Consider the following 25,084-nt stretch of genomic DNA (forward strand, 5'->3'; position numbering starts at 1 on the left):
TTTCTTCTGACATGAACAAGTTGTTTTCGCCCAGAAAACTGTGGCTTCCTGGTAGGGCTGGGTCATATCATACCGGTATAATGTTGGGCAACGATAGAAAAATGAAATACCGCGATAGAATATGCTTGATGGATTGTCGGAGCATTACGGCTATCGTAGGCAGGAGCCTCGCGGAGTGATACGTACTGTGCGTCAACATAATATTACCGTATTGTGTGTGCATAACCTATAAAGTTTTGTAGATATTATACATGGTTATGCTGAGGATATGTTGGCCAATTTCCACTGGAAATGCCTTTTGGTTAAACTGTCAGCAAGGAATTTGTATCTGGACTGCCAAATTTTTATATAACTTTAATGCACATAAAACATCTGCTTGTTTAAGAGAAAATACATTGATGGGGGGGGGGGGGGGGTTTGCACCAATAAAGTTGTGGAGTTGTAAAGTATTTTGTCTAGTGTCAATTATATCATCAGTTATATCGTTATCGCAAATTTTCAAATGTATATCGTGATAAATATTTTTGGTCATATCGCCCTGCTCTACCTCCTGGATATTTTCTCTTCTTCGAACCATTCTCAGTAAACTCGAGCGATGGCTCTGTGGGAAAATCCCTGCAGATCAGCAGTTTCTGAAACACTCAGAAAAGCCCCTCTGCCACCAGCAATCATGCCACGTTCAAAGACAAATCCCCCTTCTGATTCTCAGTTTGAACAGCACCTGGTCTTGATCCTCTCTACATGCCTAAAAGCACAGAGACACAGTGATTGGCTGATTAGATATGTGCACGAGTGAGAAGGTGACCAGGTGTACCACATGAAGTAGCCAGTAAGTGTGTATTTTAGTCACGCTGAAGCAAAGCTTTATAAAAGATTATCTTGGTTTGTTTGGAGGTCCTTTAGCGCAGACAAAACTAAACAAAATTTTTTTACACATTTGTGCTCTGATGCAACGCTTAATCCTCATGTATTTGGTAATGTTACACATTGTGGGTTAAATTTTATGCCACAGCAACTATTGACTCGGCATCCAAAAACATGCTAACTATGATAGCATGTTAGCATGCTATCGTAGTTAGCATTCAGTCCAAAGTTTTAGCAGGTGTTAGCATGGCTGTAAACTGTAGGCTATGGCTGTATCTGAGCACATACAAAAGTTCCCACCTAAAATCAAAATTTCCATTCATTATAAGGCCTCACCTGAGTTTATTTGAAGAGCTGTGGTGAAGACCAGTCAGTAAAGCCATGGGTCTACATTTTCTGCTGTTCTTGGCTATAAAGCTGTCAGTAATAATGCAACCTCTTTCTGGAAATTATGATTACACAGGGGTTGCGGCCTTCCACCAGGGGCAGCTCAGAGGTAACAGAAGATAATGTCATGGATTATCTTTCCATGCCCACATTTTTATAACGGCTGACGTCTGCTGTGACCTCACCCCTTCCTCCTCTTTGACACGAATACACACAATGTGACATTTGTGCCGTCTCTCTCTTTCTCTCTCTCTCCTCGTAGTGTCACAGAGACGGTGTCTGTGAGCAGCTCTTATGGAGGCGGTGGAGATGACGAGGACCAAGCCCTACTGGACCGCATGGCCAAACGTGAGGAGAGACGGCAGAGGCGCATGAAGGAGGCGCTGGAGAGACAGAAACAGCTGGACCCCACTGTGACGGAGGGCAACGACAGCACCGCCACGGAGAAAAACAGCGCAGAAGAGGAGAGGCCCTCCTCCTGGCGTAGGGGACGTTACCGTGACAATGACGACGAGGCTGAGAAGATGGAAACCTATAGCTCGAGAAGAGAGGAGGAGAAGGAGCGAGAGGAGCCGAGGGAGGAAGAGCAGGCTGCCCCTGAAGGGGGAGAGGAAGAAGCGGAGGGGGTAGATGAAGAGGAGGAGCAGCCAGTTGCAGTTGTGGAGGACAAACCAAGAAGGTCTTACTTGAGAGACCAGGTCAGTTATCAGGTCACCATTCTTCTTTCATGTCAGACATTAAGTTAAGCTGGTGTAACCGACAGCCTTGGCACATTTGATCCTTGTTTCTATAGGCTTCAGCTGAAGAGCCTAAAATTCAAAACAAGGTATGGTTAGTGATTTGTTGTCTTTTTTGTTACCTTTGATTTGATCGCTGAGCTTACTTTCAAAGAACTGCTATAATCCTTTTTCATAGGACTTCGCCGAAGAAGACAGACATTCGGTAGTCAGTGAAAGTTCAAATCAGACCAAGTCGTCAAATTCAGAGGCTGGGGAGGATACAGTAGCATCAGGGGAAGCTGAAGAGGTACCAGAGGATGATAATGTAGATAATTCACAGGGGAACAAGCCTATGTTACTAAGAAATGACAGTGAAGAGGACTTTGAGGTATCTGAATCAGAAGATAATGAGGTATCATACATGCGGTAAGAACTTCAGTAGAGGTGTGATGCACAGCACGTGAAATTTCTTTGGATAACTTCAGTGTCTAACTAGACAGAAATGTTTACATGTTAAACCTCTCAATGAGACATCTTGTTGACGTGTTGATTTATGACACTGAAATTACCCGGACACCTCGTGCCGTCTAGCATGGTTTGCAACATTTGCAAACTGGTAATGACAGGTCTGTGTTTGATGAGGTGCGGTTTACAGCCGTGTGGTCAGACTTTTCAAAAGGTTAATGCTATGCTCCACAGAGTGGTCACATTTTTTTTCTGCATGTCTTCCATCTCAGCCATGAGTGCAACAACACATCACATTACACTGGCTCCACTTCAGCAACTCAGTGAGGCATCAGGTCATCTTTCGATATCTGTCAAAAGTTTAAGATTGCAATAAACCCTTTTGTACAGGGCACTAGTGTTGTCCCTTAGTTGATCCAATGTCTGGAACAAGCTCCTTTAGGCCGTATTCCATCACTACCAGCAGATTGCTTCACTCACCAGTAGTTTTAGTGTAAGACACCAGCTTGTCTGCAAACCGTCACCAGTTTTTGCAGTTGAAATTCAAATGTTCGACTGTCCTTCTTAAAAGTAAAAATTATGCCTTGACACTGAAAAAAAAAACACATTTCAAAAGCACAGTGTTTAGTATTTATTTATTTCTGTTTGTGGTTTAGGCTGCACTTGTCGCTGCTTCAGTACAAAAGTTGGCGAGGGTGTGCAACAAGTTGGTGTCTTCCATGCAAACTGCGGGTGACCACTGCAGTTGCCTTTCAGTTTTTGCTGCTGCATCATATAGTTCTTTACAACCACTTTCATCAAGCGACAGCAAGCAACCTCCCATAACCACTCGTTAACTGGTGGACGAATGTACATTTTCCCTAGTATCTGGCAGTTGCCAACCAGTTGCCAACCAGTTGCCAACCAGCCTGTGTAACTGGGGCCAGTTCCTTCTGGTTGAAAAAAGAGGGTTTGAACTTGCCTATTAGGGGTTACCTGGACATATGGCTGTGTTTTAATGTGGATTCACCACTTCAACATAGACAGATAGATAGCTATGACAAAAATAGGGAAAAGCATATTTAACTGATGACGTCAGCATTTTATATTGAAATGGTGTCAGTGCAAGAATAAGAAAGTTTATAGCGCTTTCTTGGTAAAGATTCATAATTTGCATTACATTCATAATATATCCCATGGTCTTCAAAATTTGACTGGATATGTACTTCACAGAAATAGTAATTATCACATATAAGACTTTAATTATGTTTCTGATTATGGACAGCAAATGGATGTAGGAAATACCCAGCTGGAGACACTCCCAGTGTGATCACATGTTAGATAATCCTTTGTCAACAGTAATCCTGGAGTGGACGTAGTGTGATGTGATGTTCTGTGTTATTTTATTTGGGCGTGCTCTCTTTCTCTTATGGGATATCATGTGATGTCACATGATTGAATCCAATCACACTTCACTCTATGCACCTTTCTGCCTACCTTTGTTGTTCAGTATCACTCTATCTTGCTTTCTGTGTGTGTGTGGGGGGGGTGGCTTTAGGTGAATGAGCCCAGAGAGGAGAGGGAGGATCAGAGGAAGCACAACGGAGGGCTGCATGAGGAGGCGCCTCCCAAACAGCACAGGAAACCTGAGAGGACCACCAGGTACACAACAGCAACAAAAGCACACACTGTCTCATTGTCACCCTGAGGCCAAACTGGGGATAGCCCAGTCCTGTGAATTATTCAAGCGCCTGAGCTGTCAGCAGTATCGCTCAGATTCGTGTGACAGTTTGACGCTCTCTAATTTGTGAAAAATCATAAAGACCAGAATGCAATTTGTATTTACACTGTTGCAAAAATGTGAAGATTGCCAGTAGTTTGTGTCATCTAACTCGATAAATGTTCTGTTTTTTACTGCAGACAAACAGAAATTAGGCTAATATTTTCTCATTTTCAGTTCAATATTTTGTCACCTATCTGATAATGGTTATTTAAGTCCTACTAAAAAAGATAATGATGCCTTTATTCTGAAGCAACAGGTGACTAATTCGTTAATGAAACCTGTATGCATGAATAAAACACACAGACTCAATGAATGTGACTAATAGCAGCTGCGCTTATCTAATCTTTCTTGCAAAAAAAGGCTAGATATAAAAAACCACTTAGCTACAGTGCTGTGCATAAGTCCTGAGCCGCCACTCATTTCTCATTTCTTCATTTACTTGTATTATTTGAGCAGCAATTCTTCAGGCATTTATAAAGGTCTTTCAGACTTTTTCTTTGGACATTGGCTGTTTTTCACACTTTTCAGTCCTTGCACCCGACCATTTTCAGAGAAATGTTTTTGTTATGCTACTTAATGCTGACCTAAGCATAAAAAAGACACCTAACTCCAGAGATGAGTCAGTGTTCTGTCTACACATAACCAATAAATTTATCTTAAGGTACTTTATTGCTAACAAGCAACATTTGTTCCCAGATCTTTAGTTGAATCTGCAAAAAAAAAGCAAAGAACACAGTCTAACAGACATGAAATAGCTTTTTTAATCTAAACGACTATTTTAAGTCTCAAAAACTTGGTATAGCTCAATGTAAAGTGTGTTCTTTTCAAAATAGAGGGAATTGTAAACTCAGAAAGTACATCAGATCCAGCATGGAATACTAACCGGAAACATGTGATTGGCAACTGCTTCGGTGTTTAATGTGACAATAATCAGCAAACACATTGTCAGTGTAGTAAAACACAAACACAGTGGAACACCATCAGTCATGGATTGGCATCCCCAGAGCCTTGACCACAACATTACTGAAGCAGTGTGGATCAAATCAGCAGAAAATGGAACAAAAGGCAGTAAACATCCAAAAAAGAGCTTTGGGTGTCCTTCAAACAGGCTGGAGAACTATTTCTGAAGACTACTTAAAGAAATGAGAAGAGAGTTCAGGCTGTGTTAAAGAATTAAGGTGGTCATACCGAATATTGATTTTCAAGTTCATTAGAATTCCACAAACTCTGATTGTGCCTTATATATTGTATTTTCATTTGTGTTTGCACATTTCAGCAAATTGCTGGACTTATTTCTGCACAAGTTTGATTTTTATGAAGAAGCTCAAGACCTTTGCTGATATATCAGTGACTCTACTCTTGTCCACTTGTGGAAAAGTACTGCAGTAACTTAATATACCAGACCCAAAGGTCAGCTGAAAAGATCAAACTACAAATAACCAAAGCTCATTGTGACCGAGTGCGAGGAGAGGACAACAGTCTGTTGATAAACAACATTATGTACTGCATTTTAAAGGAAATTAGTTTTATCAGACAGGAAGTTATGTATGAGGCTGACATTTATCATTTATTGCACAGGCTGGTGTGAAAGTATAAACATGTAGCCCGAGGCTTCTGAAACATAATTGAAAAGCAAATCTCATTCAGACTTTCAAGAAAAACACGTTGTTTTTGTTCAGCTGGCAGAGTGGCCGTGTTTTTCTGTCGCAGGTCACCTGCAGTGAGTTCTCAGGTTGAAACACTGGAACGAAACTTGATACCGCCTGTAACTTTATCTTTGCAAACGTGATTGCATTTGTTTGTTGTGTGAATTCCATGAAGGCAACATATTCTTCTGGTGTGCATTTGAATACCGGTATCAAAAGGCAACCAGCTTTCCGTTCCGACCCGTGTGCTGACCCGTGTTTTTATGTGCCCTTCCCAGCCGCGGCAGCGTGCGCTCCCCCGAGCCTTCTGCGGGTGATGACCCGGACGAGGACGCCCGCCTGGAGGCGGAGCGCAAGCTGGAGGAGCTGAAGCGTCGTCGCGATGATGCGGAGAGCGGGGAGTTTGAGAGGATGAGGCAGAAGCAGCAGGACGCCGAAGCTGAGCTGGAGGAGCTGAAAAGGAAGAGGGAGGAGAGGAGAAAGGTGCTGGAGGAGGAGGAGAGGCAGAGGAAGGAGGAAGAGGCAGAAAGGAAAGCCAAAGAGGAGGTGGATGTTTTGTTTTGTTTTACTTAACTTTTAAGCTGTTTTTACTCTGTTTTATCCCATCTCTATGTAAATGTTTTGTTTAAAAAAAAATCATGATGTTATAAAAGTCTGAGTTTCAGGCAAGTGGCCAATGGACGCAAGTCTGAGTGTCATCTTACAATCGGTGGGAGACTGGAATCAGCAAAATTATTGTGCATGTGCAATGAAGTTCTGAACTGGTTGCCTTCGAAGTGGATGTTTCAAAGATGGGGACCAGTTCTCTGACCACCTGCAGTCAGTTGTTGTCTTCAAAGCAAATTTGATACATCAATAAGAGCAATAAGTTGCTATGAGTCTCTTCTTGTGATAATTGGGAACTGTGATAAATGTAAAAAAATTCAAATCAATCTCTGGGCTACCACCAACTGTTCTTAGACGCTTCTCTCTATTCTTCTTTCTCTCTATTATGACTGAATTATCACACAATTCTGGTTTTCAGTCATCTTTTCCTTTTTTAATATTGTTCTTTTGTTTGTTTGTTTTTGCCCTTTCATCTTTGGATTAAGCCACATTTCTATGCAAATGGCTTATCGGAGTCTCCGATATATCCATGAAGCTGTCCCTTTAAACTTGAAAAAGCATGAAAAAGCTACACATCCCTGAACTATATGTTTACGTAGTTACAGGAAAAATTGCAGTTATTCAGTTTTGTAGCCCAAGAAAAGAAGCTTGCTTTCTAATTTGGATCTTGTTGAGTCCAGATGAAACACCTGCTGAGATATTTGTAAGCTCCTGCACACGCAGTGTTGTGTCTGTTCCCATTATTGTTATAATAAAAAAAAGGAGGGGCTGTAGTTGGGGATAGCAAGTCTCGAGAACGGCCCATCTCTTACAAATGAGTCATTCTGCAACAATAACACACCGTGTGTGCTTAAACCTCTGACTGGGCCAACAGCGAAAGATCGAAACCAAAAAACCCCAAAACAATCGAAAGAAGAATGGACTTGAATGGTTTTTATTGCCTGCCCACACAGCTGTTGCAACAATCAAATTTCAAATGCAGACATCAGTGAGAATGAAGTCAACAACCGTCACTGCAGTCTTTTACATTTTCTCATGCTCTGCACCATGTTGATTCATCCCTTTGCACCTGTATGAGCAGAAACCCATGCATCACTCTCTCTCACACTTGCACCGCTGTGACGTTATCTCGCCATACGTCTCCGTTATCATGACTCAACCTATTTGGGTCCCCGCTTGTAACTCACATATGTCATTCCTCTGTCTCCTCTTCTTACAACATCCTCGTCCTTGCGTATCTCAGACGCGATAACCTCTGCTTTCCTTCGTGTTCCCCCGCTGTACCGAAACGCGTCGCTCATTTTCGCTTGCAGTCAGCTTGCGCCGAGGCCCCTACATTCTCGCTATTACCCTGACTGGTCTTCTTTGTTGCTCTTGGCTCCGAACGTGGCGGCCCATCTCTAGCTATCTGCCCCTGTTCTTCTCCTCTTGTGTGATGTTAATGAGGCCTTTTGGTTTGTAATTAAAAGATGGCCCAGAGATACAGAGAGACTAATTAACCAAGACAAGGCTGCCGGAGAGGGCTGATATACTGCCAAGCACCAGCCCTCTTCTGAATACTGTACAAATGATTCATACTTTTTTTCCTTTCTTTTTTTTTAACTCTTGATAGTCTGCTGTATCAGGCTTTTCAAAATGCCTTTTTTCTCCCGAGGCAGCCGATGGCTGTAAATAAGAATTTACTCAGAGTAATTGAATTCGAGACTGACCTGCTTCATTTGATAAAATAAGTAAATCAGTTAGAAAGTGTCTGGGTCGGCTGCATTTTTGATTGTCAACTGCCAGTGACATTTTCTTTATCATGTGATAGCCTGTGGCAGCATAAGTATGTTTCCATTTAGTTAGAGTCGATACAAGCAGCTAGCAGACACAAGCTAGCATTACCTGGCAGGACTGCTGTAATTAAATTGACCAACGCGTTCCCTGTCAGAGACACTCAGAAATGCCTGCCATCTCTTTCTCAGGAGGAGAAGAGGAAGATGAAAGAGGAGATCGAAAGGAGGAGAGCAGAGGCGGCTGAGAAGAGACAGAAGGTGGATGACACTATGGATGGAGAGGGCAAACCGTTTAAGTGTCTCAGCCCACGAGGATCCTCTCTGAAGGTCAGTCCAACTATCTTTGACTTCTCACCTCAGGTTTTCCATTCTGGTACTGCGCATATGGGTTAGGATAGAAATAGAAGCAGCAATAGAAATCAAAATACAAAGATCATTCGGCGGCCTGAACAGGCATATGTCACTGGCAGATTTTTTTCAGCGGGGGCTAACAAGCCGATTAGGCAGAGATGAACTCTGTTTGTTGTATGAAAATGCAGTTCCTGACTGACTTTTATTCCAGTAAAGCCTGAACCATGAAATATTTGCCAGATTTTTTTTCGCTGGATTATTAACTGAACCTTCAAATTTAAAAAAAAAACATAAATTTGCAATTGAGTTTTAATTTCTGTAATTTTTCCAAAAACTGATATTTTTGTGCAATGTATTGCTCACAGTAGTCATGCTTACGTCTTATTGGATACTGCAGGGTTTTTTTTAAAAAATGGGTTAAATCCATCTGAGCTGTTTTTAAAATCAGCATCTTAAAATGGGACTAAAACATTTGCACTTAATGGCTGAATACATGATTTATTGTTGACCTGTAAGGATAAGCTGAAATGCAGTGAAGCTCTTAATAGTTTGATGAAGTATGATGATGTAAACTCTAATCATTCAAGGTAAATTAGTTTCAAACTGCATATTTTTCATCCTTAACTCAAATAAAACGTGCAAAAATGTTTGGAAAATTAAGTGTTGTAATGCTAAGCTAATCTTTACATCCCTGACAGGCCCCCACACTATGTATGAACACACTATAATGACCACGCTAACACTTGTAGCTTTGGTTAAGCAGACAGTCAAACTATTAATACATATTTGTGCTTGTGTTTTTGAATTGGACAAGAGAGTAAAAGCACGCACTTCATCTAAAACTATCAGGCTAAATTGTTGCGACCATGAAAAATCAACTTGTGATCCTGCTGCCTTTAAAATGACTGCTTTAAAGACAGGGACCAGGTCAACAACCACTTAGTCAGCTGTCGTCTTCTAAGAAACTTTACTGATCAAAAGCCAATAAGACATTGTCAGTCTCCTATCAGTCTGCTATTAGTTTGTTATTCAGTGGGGTTAAGTTGCCAATTACATGTGATTCACAACCAGTTAGCAACCAGTCGAGCAAAGTATTGCTAAGAGACATGTCACAGACGAGTTGTGCTCATCAGTAAAAACTGGCTCAAATTTATTTCAACATGCTGGCTGCCTGCCTCCATTTATAAAATAGATGGCAATTATTTGCAAACCTTCACCATTTTGTCTTAAAGTGATTGCAGTCAGGTTGAGTCAGAATTGAGTCAAAAATTAATTCACTGGGCAACCACTGATATTTTACTACATTGCAAGTGGCATCAAAGCTAACAATCAAACCAGCATTTGCATCCAAAGCTATTTGACAATGTAGTGTAGTGAACAGCGGGTGAACACTTAAATAAGTTTAAGGCTTAAAACAACTTTATAGCATTTGCGTGCTGTATTAAACTGCATTTGCACTTGTTCCTTTGCAGTCGTCAGCAGAACTCCGTAAAAGCTTTCCTGCAAACCTGCAAACACCATCTATCCTTCAGTGCAGCAAAGCCTACTCTGAACATTCAAATATTTGGAGAGATTAACCGCCAGGTGACTGGCATCTGCACAAGTGTTATCTAACTGAGATAAAGGAGTGGATTTCATAAAACCAGAGAGAGAGATGCAATAATCAAACTGTAACTTGTTTTTTTAAAACTGTCTAAATCTAAACCCTTCTCGAGAAATGCACGAAGAAAAGTTTCCCCCCAACCCTCCCCACCGCCTTATCTAAAGATAAATGTTTGTCACTGCAAAGGAACGTTTAATCAACTCAAATGTGAATAAATGTTTTCAGTTTTGCCAAAAGCCAACTCCCACGCACACAAAATCTAGGGGGATTTTTTAGCCAGTGGAGAAAATCTAATTAGTGACAGTTAGCTGTAATATCCATCTGGCCCATCCCAGTGAGACTCTAGACTAGAGGTTTGGCTCTAATGGTGTGTGAGCTCTGATTGTACTAGACCCAGGCACTTCTTTTAATTGTGGTCACTTTGTAAACAGTAATTCTCATGCCCCCTTCACTCCCTTCACAGACAAAGCTTTACTTTGTCGTCATGTTCACTGTACGTACAAGTGTTTCTTCGTGACTGTGTTTGTTTGAGTGCATATCTATCTGTTGTGTTCTTCACGTACACGGAACATATGAACAGTTATGGTGCTGTGTTTTGCTTTGAGTTAATTTGTGTGTTTTCGCAACAGATGAAATAATCCAAAAAAGGAGGGGTCTGGAAACTCCATAAATTAAATTAAAATCATACAGCTAATATGAATGTTGCCTTAACAAACATTTGCAGACACATAGCGTCTTTAGCATTTATTAAATGCCACATATTTCGATGTTTAGTGATTGTAATATCTGATATGAATTTCGGTTCAGTTATTCAGCTATTGCAAGGCATCTGAATAGTACTGACTAGCTAGTTAATTTTTGCTAGCAGGAAACACGCTTAAAACAAAAGGTACTCACTGTCTCGTAAGTACCTGAAAAGCTAGTTCCTTAATGCGGTTAGTACAAAAGGATATCAATAAAGACAAAACGGCATCTATCTGTCGCTCAAAACTGAAAATGGCTTGTTTGTGTGTAGTTTTTATTAAGATGAGTTTGAGAGCAAGCAGATCTGTCATGAATGTGAAAATGTTTTTGGATTGTAAGCAGGTTATAATATAGGGGTCATTTTAACAAGCAGCGATTTTTGGTACTTAAATGGGGGCTAAATTTAAACTCAGAAGGCTCATATGCTTGGGAGGTAGCTGATGCATTTCACAAAAAACGAAGTAACTCATTGTTAATTTAAGAAAATGGACAACCCAAAAGCCCAGTAGGTCGGGTATATACCATATAAGCACTAAATCCCTGGACTGTCTCCACTATCCCTGACTATAAAGGAACATAAAACCACAGAAATTTAAGTTTGAACCTTTTGTTATTATAGGAGCACAAAATACGGGCGTAATAATCCCATAACTGTGAAGAAGATAGAGCATGAAAAGCAACTCTAATCTATTTCATGCTGAAATACCTTTTGCTACATAAAGACAACAGACAACAAAAGATCTGTTTTTCTCTATATTGGCTCACGTGAATTGGAGCATATTCTTGCTTGATTTATGTGCAGAGTGAATTTCATGCCCCTTTGGTTTTTGTTGAACCTGTCCAAAGGCTACTTCCTATATCAAAATGACATGCATGCCATTGAAGACACACACTTTACTCCCCTCATTTCTTTTTGCTATTAGGTGCTTTTTGTTTGACAGCTGCCATTTGGTGCCTCCTGTTACACTAAAACGTTAAAAAAAAAAGACTGTCTTACTATCAGGAATCAGCTCCCAGTGGAACTCTCAGTCCCGAGAGCTCGCCTTCATGTTATCAGCAGTAAACCACCATAACCCCGCTCTGTATTGTAGATAAAGCTCAGTGTTCTGTGGCAGAAAAGGACAGAGGGACGAGATGAAGGACAGGCAGCAGGGATATGCAGGAAAGCGATTAGGGTTAACAGGATTACTGTAACTGCATTCGGATGGCTACAGCTCTTTAAAATGCGTCTGAGAATGGGGAATTTCCTGTCAGGGAGTATTTTTGGGAACTCCCACATTCGGTAGCAGTCGAGTGCAATGGCCTTCTTCATAAAGAGAGGGGAAGAGGGCCTTTTTTTCTGCTGTTTCTTCTTTTGTCCCTATTATAGGGTTTTGTGTTTTGTGTGTGTATGTGTGCATCTAAGGAACGCATGTGCTGCCCTCTCTTTTAGCCTTTTGTGCCGTTGATCATAAACAATCCTCAGAGATTCCCACAGACTAAAGGCAGAGAGAGCAAAGCGTTTGCTGTGGGGTGGGGGTCAGTTTCTGACTGTGTGTGCATGTCTTTCAGAGCATTTTGCACATAGAGGGAACAGTATCTTGGTGCTGCTCAAGTGAAGCCAAATTATATTACGTATGAAGGAAAATAATAATGAGATATTTACTATTTAAAAACACACCCTGCAAAGAGATTGCGGGAAATAAAGTTAAGTGCATGAAGGGGACCTATTTCTTGTCTGTGGTATATACTCTTACGATGATGGATGTTCATAAACATGGTCAAAGTTTAAAATATTGAGCAGAAGTAACCCCTGTATGGCAGAAGCTCAGGGCTCACACTGCTTTATTCTTGGATCTGTAAGCTGTCAGTGAGAACAGATATCTATAATATGATCGTCTCAGGCACACAGCTCTGGCTGCAAGCATAGCAGCTCCACCCACCTTCTGTTCAAATTATCTGTTTGCCGGGTAAGGCAAAGGGAAGTCAGCTTGAAGTGGAGGGAAAGCGAGCTGAGATGGCCTTAGGTGTCACAGCAAGCCTCAGTTTAAAACAAATGAGGATTATTATGAACTATGTCTTTGGTGGAGTCAAGAAAAACAAAATCTGAAGCTGCACACAGGTTAACAGATCCCCTTTATGTTATTAATCATCAAAGCTTAGTGACTGTTTAGAACTAGGCGTGTCTACATGTTGAAGTTAGAAATGAGTTCATATTAACGGTAATAAAAGGATTGATGCACTTGAATCAGCAGCAGGGATGCTGTAATAAATATCTGAAGTGTGGTAGAGATGTACTGCATGCAGCGGAGCAATTCTGATGCAATATTTATAACTCACAGATTTCTAACCTTTCTTTACAGATTGAGGAGAGAGCCGAGTTTCTAAACAAGTCAGCACAGAAAAGGTAAGCGTCATCTTTTTTAGTCATGTTGACCTCTACTAACAACGCTTTTTAAGCAATCCTGTTTTTGCTGAATATGAACAATACAATCGAGAGCTAGACCCGAGGGTCTGTAGTGTAGGACGTAAAGCCCAAACTGTATGTAATGTGTATATCATTTTCAGGGCATTTAGATTTTTCATGCACTGTATGTTAATTTCTTGCTTTTGCCCAGCAGCACAATGAAGGCGTCTCATTGTCCTGTGGTGTCCAAGATAGACAACAGGCTGGAGCAGTACACCTCAGCTGCTCAGGTTAGCTCTGCATCAGCTTTGAAAACACTGATGGATGGATGGATGGATGGATGGATGGATGGATGGATGGATGGATGGATGGATGATGGATGGAGTTGTTTGTCATTTTCAACAAGTTTCACGTACGTCTCCTGTGCAATCCCAGCCCATTCTTCTTTGGCGAATCTCTCAAGCTCCTCCAGATTTGATGGTCTTCTGACACAGATTTTTTGAATGGGATTCAAGTCCGGGCCTTAAGCTGCCCAGTCAGTAATGTTCACTTTAGTCTTCTGGAGGAGTGATGTGTGTTTTGTGTTGTTGTTTCTTCAGTCCTTCCACCTTGATAAGATTCCCAGTTCCAGACACACTGAAGCATCCCCAAAGCATAACACTCCCACCACCGTGTTTTTAATGTGGGGATCGTGTTCTTTGGGTTGTGCACGTCTCTCGTCTTTCTCCAAACATAACCAGAATCTCTATAACCAAAGAGCTCCAGTTTCATCTCAGGTGACGGACTTCTAGTATACCTAATCATTCTCGAGGTTTTCCTTAGGATACTTCAGTCTGGTTTGAAGGTCTACAGGCTCACAGTTCATTCCCTGTGCGAGGTTCTAGTGATTGTCTTCTTTGACATCACAATTCCCAACTTGGTTAAGTCATTCTCTTGTGTCTCTAGTGTCTTGGCAGTTGTCCTGGGGTCTTTAGACACATTTCTCACTAGTTTTCTTTTCAGAGTCTTTGAAATCTTTCACTGCCTACCTCTGCCAGCCTTGCTCTGTGTGGCTCTGTTTGAATTTCTTGATGATACTTCTCACTCCAGTCCTCAACACTTGGAAACACTATGATAACTTTTTATATCCAGCATTTGCTTTGTGAGCATCAGCAATTGTTTTTCTCAAGATTTCTTTTGTTTTTGGCACGATGCTTTCTCAAGTGACAGCTCAAACCCTCACAAAGTTTTTATATTGTGTGTAAATTGGAAGATAACCCTCAGTTTTAACTTGACTAAATCTTACAAACCCTGAGCATCACAAAGTTAAAACACATCATTGCACAGCAATGGTTTGTGCTATGGCTCAATAATTTATCTGTACATAAATAGATATGTTGAAGCAATCAAAACATCATCATAGCTCCACCCACATTGCACATACCAGTCACTGATTGATCTGTGCATCTCTAGTGCAAATATCCAATATTTGTCAAAAAGCAACTATGCAGAAAAAGTAATATTTCATTCCGTAAGCGTTTTAATTTGCTTGACTAAAATGTGCCTGCACTGCCTATTTTTGGCTATCATTCTGGAAATATTATTATCATCAATCCAAAAGTGCCACTCCTGAGCACAACATTCTACTTTGACTCCCCAACTTAGCCAAAACATAACAAAGACGTTGCATTGAGTTGTTAGTATTTATGCTTTTTTCCTGAGCTTTTATCGTAGCTTAAAACCCAGATTTCTGTCTCCTCAGAGAGAGAACAAGGAGTCTCGATCCCCTCGCTCCGGAGCTGTGGATCTGCCCGTGGTCACCGACAGCATACGAAACATCAAGAGCATGTGGGAGAAAGGCAACGTGTTCAGCTCGCCTGGAAGCGGCGGGAGCACATTCAAGGTAAAAAAAAAAAGAAAAAAGTAAAGGTGGTGCAGGATGTTAGAAAGTTGTTGAAACTTTCTGTGTGTATGAGCGAGAGAAGGACAGACAGGAAAGAGCCCAGTTCACTGGTCCTTCCTGCTCTGCCCCGCTGCCAGTGATGACCAGGCTTGGCTGACCTTTGACATTGTCCAAACAGGAAGCAGCTGTGATAAAGACAGGCGTAGCGGGCCGCATCAACGACTGGCTGAATAAAACCCCAGAGAGCAGCAAGACACCAGGAGGAAGGCCAGCGGTAGGTCAACGCTGTATGAGCACAGTACACTTAGCACTCAGCTCAGAGCAAAATCCAGAACCAGAGCACATGAAGGTAGTGGCCTGCATTAGGGTTAGGGTCATCTTTTAAATATCATAAAGTTGTCATGGAAAACACAAGTAGTCATTCTTCTGCCAAAGTTTGTTTTGTTTTTCTCTTTTGTATTTTGTTTTTCTTGGCTCTTATTTTGAAGTGGGTGGTGCTTGGTTGGCAGAGAGTGATGCCACTGGCCTCTGTCAGAGACCCACCCCCGATGAGCCTGGTTCTGCCTGCTTTCATCCTGTTAAAAAGGAGTTTTTCCTTCCCACTGTCACCAAGTGCTTGCTCATAAGCGGTCTTTTGATAGCTGAGGTTTTCTCTCTGTTATTGCAGACTCTTGAGATGACTGTTATTATGACTTCACGTTATATAAATCAAATTGAACTGAATTGTACACCAGTCACGATTTAACAAGTTGACCCAGAATCCAATGACAGCTGGTGGGTTTTTCTTTAACTGTCAACCAAGGCCAAATCCCACTGTGGCCTCTAAACCCTCCCATTTCGCTGGGAGTGTGAAGTGCTGTTGAAGGTTCTCTGAGGCCATCCTTGTGAAATAAAACAGGTGTATGGGCAGTTATCCGACATCGCTGCTGCTCCCACGTTAGACCAGTTGGCTTGGAACGGCTCTTAATGTAGCGGACCCTCCACATAACAGTGAGAGTGACTAGTAATAATGTGCAGCATTCCCTCTCCTGCTCCAGTCCCGCTGTCTTTTTATGCCTGTGTCATATTTACTGCTGCTTATGTTCTGTGTAGGACATGTTTTATGATCACTTTCAAACGATGCAGTGAAGCAGGTCAGTTGGACGCAGGCTGTATCCTCTCTCTGACTCCACCTGGTGGCCTCAAATAAAAATGAATTATGACGTGTGTGAGCTTGCTGCTCTCGCAGCTGTAATTTCCAGCTATAGTGCGTGTGGACAGTGTAGACGTGGCATCATTTTCAAGCATTTGATGCTAAACCCGTTGCAGTGTTTGCTTGCAGACAATGATTGAGCTTTTTGTCCTGTCCTTCCCAAGTGTATAGAAACATTTAAAGCTGTGACTTTATCCAAATATTCATGCTGGAGCATTATGCTGTGTGCTAACATTGTTAAAACAGAGCAGGGGAAACTTTCACTGCACATAACTTTATGTCCAACGTGACAGCATTAAGACGTCTTTCTCGAGTTTTACTTGGATTGCCTCAGACTATTGATTATCGTGTGAGCGCTTTTTCCTCCACACAAACCCCTCTCCGCTTGATCGCATCGGTCATTCTCTGCGCTCGTTCCATCCTGCCTACATCTCAGGTACACCGCCACTGCTGCCACACGATGAACATTTTCAATCAGAGCTCCAAATGCAGAGTATGCACTGATAATGCGCTTGCTTTCTGACTCTCCCCCTGACAGGACCTGAAGCCTGTTGACGTCACCAACAAGAGGAGTCTATGGGAAAACAAAGGCGCCTCTCCGGCCAAGGTAGATGTCATTAATATCAGCCCATTTACTTGCTTAACATGAAGTGAGATTTGTATAGGAAAAGATCCAGATTAGTGCTCCACGTACTGGAAGAAGTCCAGAATGGAGTTTTGACTCTGCCAAAACAGTTTGCGGTCTTGGATGGCTCTCCATATATATTTTTTTGCTCCAGTTTCCTGTCGTTGTCAATCAAAGAGAACATTTTGTTAAAGAGATGAAGTAGAAATATTAGATTAATCTCATGATGTTTCGACCCTGTGTGGCATTACTGAGAGTAACAATCACGTTTATGTGTTTTTTTTGTTTTTAAAGAACTCTGATAGCTAGTTGACCTCACCGTTAAATCTGGAATAAGCCTGGAGAGGTAAAAGAGAAACTATTCTATGTCTTTTTTGTGTCTTTTTTTTTTTCAAAGCGCTTATGACTGAATGAGCCCACACTGCTTTGCACTGACTTTTTTGTATGTGTTTTGTTTTGTTTTTTTGGCTGTGGTTGGACATTTTTGAGTTTCAGTCCAAAGTTAGAGATTTGTGATCTAACGTGTATGTCACTTTTTGTGCCTCCTTGACTCGCAGTGTTTTTAGAGGCTTTTATTTTGACGAGCAGTACACTTTGAGCCACTTTCTGCAAAAAGAGAAAAGAAAAAAACTAGAAAGAAATAGAAATCTTTTCAATTGTTGTAAAATAACACACACAAAGTGGACTTAGTCAGTTTAAAGAAAGGTTACACTGTTGCCTCCATTAACATCCATAGGTTATTAAAGCCGACGCAACAAAATCCAGAAGATTACATCAAATTTACATTGTAAATTTACAAAAAAAACAAAGAGTGTGCCCGTTGTCCAACTGCAGGCTTTAAACTTTTCACAAATGGCTGCATCACATCACTGCTGCTCCTTCTGACGGCCACAAATCACCGCTCTCGAGCCAGCTCAGCTTCACTTTACTTTTTATTGCCCTAATGGAGGAACTGTTTACAGCATTCTTTACAGGAGAGATGCCTCACTGGGGTGTGCAGCGGCAGCTCGACCGCTGTGAATCACTGTTATCGCCTCTGATTTTCAAACACGTTTGACTAAAAGCTGATGGGAATGATCTGTTTTATCGAATGTCTGTGTGTAAATTTAAACTCTGCTTAGCAGAAGTGGGGAAAAAGGCTGGATATCCACCATAACCACTCATTTTTCTACAAACTCTCTTTTCCTTCTTATCTGGCAGCCTTGTGTTGCCGCAGTAGCTACAGCGCAGGCCAGAGGCTGTGGTCTGCAAGTGAGTAGTGGGGCTGGAGGACACCAGGCGGTGGTCTGTGCTGATGTAAAAAAAGGGCCCTGTACAGGAAAAGTGGTGGTTAGAGTTTTCATTAGGTAGTGTGCTATGCTGTGACGTCAGGGAAGACAGCAGAAGCGGGTGGGATAGGCGCAAGAATCCGTGGGCGAGGTGCAAGTGGAAGTCTTTCTGCATCTTCGCTGGCTCATTAACTTCTTGTCTTCGTGTTTTCCAGGTGGCAGGCAGAGGGGAGACCAAATCAGTTGCTAATGGTGAGTTTTTCCACGCACAGGCATGCGTGCGGCCGCTCTGAAGAGTTCAACTTCACTGGCTCATTCTGAGCTGGGCCACTTTGTCTGCTTTCTTCATTTGTGTAATTGAAAAGACTGGGGGATTTCCTCAATCCACAGGGGTACACACTTAATTCTTTAGTTGAGGTGGAAATGTGGAAATGAAGTTAGACAATCGACTAAAGGACAAGGACATCGATTATCTCATTGTGTACAGGCAGGAGCTTCTTGTAACAAGCGAGGAGCGACAGAAATTCACGTGTTCGCTTGACTCCCCCAGCAGCAAACTTTTCCACTTGTGTTTGTTTGGACACATGTCTAAGCACTTAAGCATTTTAATTTTTGTCGGGATTAGAGGCATGACCTCACCTGCGCTTTGACTTACACAACACCGTGTGTTCCAAAGCGCATAACTGGTCCTCCCACAGGCAGCCGTGCAGTATTTCGGTTTGCGGTTTGGCCTTTTGTTTGGCTGCTGCTTTAGGATGCCACTTACCCATACATTGTTTGCTATTTTAAAATCAGATCCGAGCACAGCCTCCTCCTCCTCAGGCAGAAGAGAGCTTTTGGCCTTGAGAGATTCCACACATGTCAGCGTAATGCGGTGTTTGTTCAGAGCACACACACACGCGCACACATAACCAATTTCACCTTTATGAATGCTCTCAACAGCCTTCTTGACACCACTCAGACCTTTCAGCTTTTCCACTCTTGCACACGTCCACGTCTGTTGCTTAGATCCGGGCAGCGTTACAAGCAGCATTCCTGCCAAGCCGGTTTGTCACATTAATAACTGGTATGTTCGAGATTAGCACACCATAGCAGTCTGACTCAGAGGATGAGAAAGGATTTGTTTCTTCTTTTTTTTTATTTATTTATTTATTTATTTATTTTTTATTTCTTACTAAGAGTTGGCTGTCACACCGTACAGACATCTGACACCAGAGTGGACAGCGTGGAAGTTTACAGCCCACCCGCTCTCCACATGCTTGGAGAGTTTCCAAAATTATGTAGACACTTGAAAATAGGTAGAATTCAATGCTTACTGAGTGTAGCAGTTTATGAATCAGGGTGCACAACTTATCTGCTGTCCTTCAACAATGCAGAAATATTCAAAAGAATTGCTTGTATTCGACTTTTTTAATAAATCAGAAGTAACCAAGGGTCTTGAATGGCATTAGGACCTCTGTTAATATTATTATGTGGCTTGTTTTAGATGTTGGATTGAACTATGAAACAGGGAACAAAAATAAGTACTTACTAAGTGCTTAAAAACAACAATGCTTTGAGCCAAACAGTCATGTCAGTAAACCTGTTAGCATGATTGCTGGGCTGAGAGAAAAAAACATCTGCAATAATTTGGTGGTTAACTGGAGAAACTGAACGTTTTGACCTGATGATGGTGTTAAATGAAAAGTTGAATTGAAAATTAGTACGATAACAATCATGTTCCTAGAAATACAATACTATGCAAAAATCTCAAGCCACTCCTCATTTCTTTATAGTTTGATAGAAAAATGGAAAATAGGTGCAGTGTTTTATTGAAACATTGAAGTACAGCATATAAGGCAAAAACAGATTGTGTACAATCCTCATGAGTGTGAAAGTCACCATTATTCTTCAACACAATCTGTACTCTTAGTTTTTGTCATCTCTTAAGGAGTAATTCTCCAGGCTTGTTGAGGGGACATTCAAAGCTCTTCTCTGGATGTTTACTGCCTTTTGCATCGTTTTCTGTCAGGACAATCCCACATTGTGTCAGTAATGTTGAGATCTGGGCTCTGGGGAGGACAATCCATGACTGATAGTTTTCTGGTGTGTGTTTTTCTATCCTGATATGTTTGTAGTGGACTGAGAGTGTGTTTGGCATCATTGTCACAGTGAAAAAAGAAGCTGTTGCCAATCAGACACTTTCCTCGTTCTGTTGCATGATGGAAGGTATTTTGCTGCATTCATAATTCCCTCAATTTTGACAAGACCCCAACACCACTGGCTGAAATGCATTCCCCAAATCATTACAGATGTGTGTGTACTCACTGCTGTTCATATATATTTTGATGACGACTTGAACCAAAAATATAATTTGTAATCATCGCTCCATAGGTTCACTTGCCACTGATTTTGACACCAGTTCTCATGTAATTTGAAGTACCTCTGTGTCATGACTTGACATGACTTCTTTCCACTGGGAGCATTTCTGATATTAGTGATCAGTAGATGGATTCAAAGAAAGGCCATCTTTCAGATCCTGCGTTAGGTCTTTGCTTGGATTGTTTCCTGTTTCTTAAGGGCACGACTTACTCTTTAAAATTGGTTCTTTGCTAAGCTGTCTGTTATTCCATTTAACTTAAATGATTCATAGGTCAGCGTTAGGTAGCTTAACAAACAAAAAAGTTAATTTCTCTGTTACAAGGGGTGGTCTTTTAAAAAATATAAAAGACCTTCGGGAAACTTGAAGAACTCTTGCTCAAAACCAACAATATTTCACCAAAGTCTTGCTCCTTGTAATCAAAATATAAAGACGAGTGGTGAGTCAAGACTTTTCCACAGTACCATATGGAAAATTAGCAAAACTATTTTGACTCCTTGTTTTGAAGTCGAAACAAGTCCAATAAACTCAGACTTCTGTGGAGCCAAATTTAAACACCTCACTGCTTGGTTTAACACAGACCTGTGTGGGAATATGGACTTGGAGTCAGGCCACTGATGTACTCGTTTTTGTGTCTTTCGATAGGTATGGGACACTAATGTCTTGAAGGAGCCACTAAAGCTGGGGACCACGACAATCCAAGAATCTTCTTTGACTTTTCCTTAAGAACCAAATGCCACACCCCCAGGAGGGACCCCCAAGAGCACGCAGGGACAGGACAGACACTGTCCGAGCACTGTACCGAAACAGCATCAGCATATTGTTATAGGCTTACCACGTATAGTGCCTTTGCACAATAATTTCTGCTTTCTAAAAAATTAAAAAAAATAAAGTATGATAACAACAAAATGCTGTGAAATTTGGACATTTAAAATCACTAATTACTTTATAAAATCCTGCCAGGAAGACAATAAAACTAATAGAATTAAGATTTATGTCTCGTACTCCGTGCTGAGTGGATGAGTTCAAAAGTTTCCACATTCCAAAGAGATGGGCGATATCACTTCTCTCCCTCAGAATATTTTCCATCTCTCTCTTTTTTTATTTATATTTAAAGCAAAAGCTTCACACAATGCTATATTATTCAACGTTCACCTGTTCAGGATAGAAATATAAGCACTTCTAGAGTTTAGCTTATTTCACTTTTATTGTCTTACCAATAGTGCAGCAATGGTCTGAGTAATATATGCTAGCACATGTGATGTTTTGACTATGACCTATCATACTGTATCATATATAACATCTGTATACTTATAACAAAAGGTATTTTTTGCTTTTTTTATTCATTCACCAACAGGCAGTTGATTTTGAAGGTGACAGGAGTGTTGGATATTCAGAAGGCCACTTTGACATTTATTGTCCTTTCATGTCATTTGTTTTTTTTAATTTATGTTTTAATGTTTTTTTGGGGGGGGGTTGAGTTCTTTCTAGCTTTCGAACACTTTAAAACATCTTCAGACATTCCTCTTAAAAGCAGTTGCACGTGGTGCCTTTGCTGCCTTAAAGTTTTATGATGTAGGACATGTTTTTTTAATCTGCCTTTAACTTCTTTTTTGCCTCTATGCACACTCTTATGCTCAGCAATACTTTTCATATTGAGGGCATACAAAGTAAAATCAGGGTGCCTAAACATATAGCAAGGTCATAGTAACAAGGATATTTACCACTATCTAAAACTTCTGGCCTTATGATTGCAATGACAGCATTTAGGACAGCCGAGGTACAGTACTTTAAAGCCTCCTAGCAGCTCAGCATGATTTTGACTTGTGATTTTTCACGTTTTCGCGCAGCACAAGCTTATAAGAATATGAACTGTTTGTCAGGGCATTAAATTGATCGGTGTTACTGCTCAACAATCTGACAATCACATTCCATGGCTCCTGAAAAGAGCAGGGGAGCTGGACCAAAATATTTTTAAGCATGATAAAATGTGACGTTTTTGTATTTTTTTTAATGTAATGGTTTCATAATGTTGTGTTTTGTTTTGTTTTCTACAGCCTTGTGTCCACTTTTTAAATTTCCATGTTTAACCAGACACTTGTTCCTTGTGTAGCGCTAAGCCTATGCAGAATACATTATCTGTAGTCTCTCTCCAAATGTCATACAAGCAGGCAGTTTCCAAGCGGAGGAATGTGTTGAACATTGTAACCTTGACTCAACAACAGCAATAAATACATTGAGGTATTCCACATTGTTGAGTTTCCTTTCACACCTTCACTTAATACACTCACCAGATGCTTCTCTATAGTAGTACCAGGCTGGACTGCCATTTGCCTTCACAACTGCCTTTGTTTCTTGTATTCTGAATCTCTTGTTCCACCACATCCTAAAGGTGCTCCACTGGGTTGAGAACTGAACACAGTGGAGGACATTTGAGTACAGTGAACTCATTATTATGTTCAAGAAACCAGTTTGAGATGATGTGAGCTTTGTGACATGGTGCAATGTCCTGCTGGAAGCAGCCATCAGAGAATTGGTACTAAATTGGTCATAAAGGCACAGATATGGTCAGCAACAATATCTGGTGTTATAACCATATATAATATAATTTCTTCCTCCCCACTCTTGCCAAGTACTTCCTCACAGGAGGTAATCTGATTGTTGGGGTTTTTATCTCTATTATTTTAGGGTCTTTACAATATAAACAGCCTCAACTGTTGTGATTTGGCACTACATAAATAAAATGTAATTGAATTAAATTGGCATGAAACAGCCCAAGAAAATACCCTCACACCATGACACCACCACCACTGGATGGACCCATGCTTTGCTAGTACTCGCTACAAAAGGATCGATCTGGTAAAGGGGTGGGCAACTCCAGGCCTCGAGGGCCGGTGTCCTGCAGGTTTTAGATATCACCCTGGGTCAATACACCTGAATCAGATGATTAGTTCATTGCCAGGTCTCTAGAGAACTGCAAGACATGTTGAGGAAGTAATTTAGCCATTTGAATCAGCTGTGTTGGATCAAGGACACATCTAAAACCTGCAGGACACTGGCCCTCGAGGCCTGGAGTTGCCCACCCCTAATCTAGTACCTTGCTAGTACTAGGTTGGACCCTGTTTGCTTTCACAATGAAAGGGTATTAATAAAAGGTCCATGGATTTGTGTTATTTATGCCAAATTCCCAGCAGCTGGGGGAAGTCTGGTCATTCTCCTCTCATCTCCTGTATCTGCTCAAGGCATTTTCTACAGCAGAACTGCCGCTCACTGGATAAGGCCTCCACCAAAGTGGAAACACACCTCCACCTGGCTATGCCTAGAAATCCTGTCCTTAAAATTAATATATAATAGGCAATCTTGGAAAAAGTTGAATATAATGAGTTTGACGATGGTCAAAATCGCAAAAACATGTTTCTGTGTGAAATTATTTGGCTGAGGTGTAATTGAAGGTACAAGTTTGAAGGCAATTGTACTTCCACTCCAGCAGAGCACAGCTTTGTGGTGTCATTTCTCTAAAGGAACAAAAACCATGACGTTCTGACAGCCCTCTTTAAAATCACTCTAAAGTGAAAAGTATTTCCAATTTCTCCCATCATGTGTAGCGGATTACGGTGAGCACTCAAAGGCAGCATGTCTGTCCAGGTATAACTCATCTGTCTGCCTCCAACAATAGAACTGACCATCCTGACCAGTCATAGAAAAGATATGTGGTCACATGACAAACAGGGCTGTATTAAGTGTGCGCTGTGGGTTGGGAGGCAGATGATTGAACTTGTCTTTGTCTGGCAGCTGAAGAATAAGACCAGTACTTGTGGCTAATCCCATTTTTTCTTCAAGGAATATATAGGAGGTAAGAGTTGAGCATGGCCATCATCTCAGGGTGCATGATGTCAAAAAGGCCAATAATTGCAATTAAAGCGCTCCTGAGTTAGATACGTAAAACCCATCAGCATGATCAAACGATTACCTGTTACTCATACGTAGTGAGATGTAATGGATCAAACTGGCTTGGCCATTTTTATGATGACTTCTTCTTTTTTTTCTGTATTCTAATCCAAACTGTGTATATCACGCTGTGGAAGGTGCTAAGCTCGCTCCTGAGACTTTGGAGTTGGTTGCATGCTTTTGGCTTTAACTTAATGCTGCCTAATGCTGAAACCAGCACCCGCAACATTCTTGCCGCTGTCAGACTCTCTGTTGTTCCACAGTTTCAGCCAGACGGGGACTGACCGCATTCATTAAAGCAAATACACATTTAATACCCGGCCATGACAGCTCTCATACATTGTGAATTCTTTCTGGGTTTCCAGTTAGTATTATTCTTCAACCAGATGGCCTTCTTTCATTTCAGCTTTCTCTACCTTTCTTGGTCTCGCTCACTTTTTCTTCCTTTGCATTGGCCCTTTGACGTCAGCTGCTGAGTTTAGTGCCACAAGTAACCACACTG

General features: G+C 41.2%; 1 protein-coding gene across 5 annotated transcripts in view; it reads left to right on the forward strand.

Moving 5' to 3' along the window:
* cald1a (caldesmon 1a) overlaps positions 1 to 22,883 on the forward strand; it is a 64,972-nt gene extending 42,089 nt beyond the window's left edge. For 2 of the 5 annotated variants that reach the window (XM_012921750.4, XM_012921751.3), the window contains exons 4-16: positions 1,514 to 1,949; positions 2,045 to 2,077; positions 2,167 to 2,277; positions 3,973 to 4,076; positions 6,122 to 6,389; positions 8,414 to 8,551; positions 13,265 to 13,308; positions 13,523 to 13,598; positions 15,050 to 15,190; positions 15,369 to 15,464; positions 16,921 to 16,989; positions 18,491 to 18,527; positions 21,280 to 22,883. In XM_012921750.4, the coding sequence (XP_012777204.1) occupies positions 1,514 to 1,949; positions 2,045 to 2,077; positions 2,167 to 2,277; positions 3,973 to 4,076; positions 6,122 to 6,389; positions 8,414 to 8,551; positions 13,265 to 13,308; positions 13,523 to 13,598; positions 15,050 to 15,190; positions 15,369 to 15,464; positions 16,921 to 16,989; positions 18,491 to 18,527; positions 21,280 to 21,293 (1,567 nt within the window). In that variant the 3' untranslated portion in view covers positions 21,294 to 22,883. Of the gene's footprint in view, positions 1 to 1,513; positions 1,950 to 2,044; positions 2,078 to 2,166; positions 2,278 to 3,972; positions 4,077 to 6,121; positions 6,390 to 8,413; positions 8,552 to 13,264; positions 13,309 to 13,522; positions 13,599 to 15,049; positions 15,191 to 15,368; positions 15,465 to 16,920; positions 16,990 to 17,301; positions 17,354 to 18,490; positions 18,528 to 21,279 lie in introns of all 5 variants that reach the window. The other 3 variants (XR_001167768.4, XM_012921752.4, XM_012921753.3) reach the window with 3 other exon arrangements.
* The last annotated feature ends 2,201 nt before the right edge of the window (positions 22,884 to 25,084 follow it).

The sequence above is a fragment of the Maylandia zebra genome, linkage group LG17 (genome assembly GCF_041146795.1).
Source record: "Maylandia zebra isolate NMK-2024a linkage group LG17, Mzebra_GT3a, whole genome shotgun sequence".
NCBI lineage: Eukaryota > Metazoa > Chordata > Actinopteri > Cichliformes > Cichlidae > Maylandia > Maylandia zebra.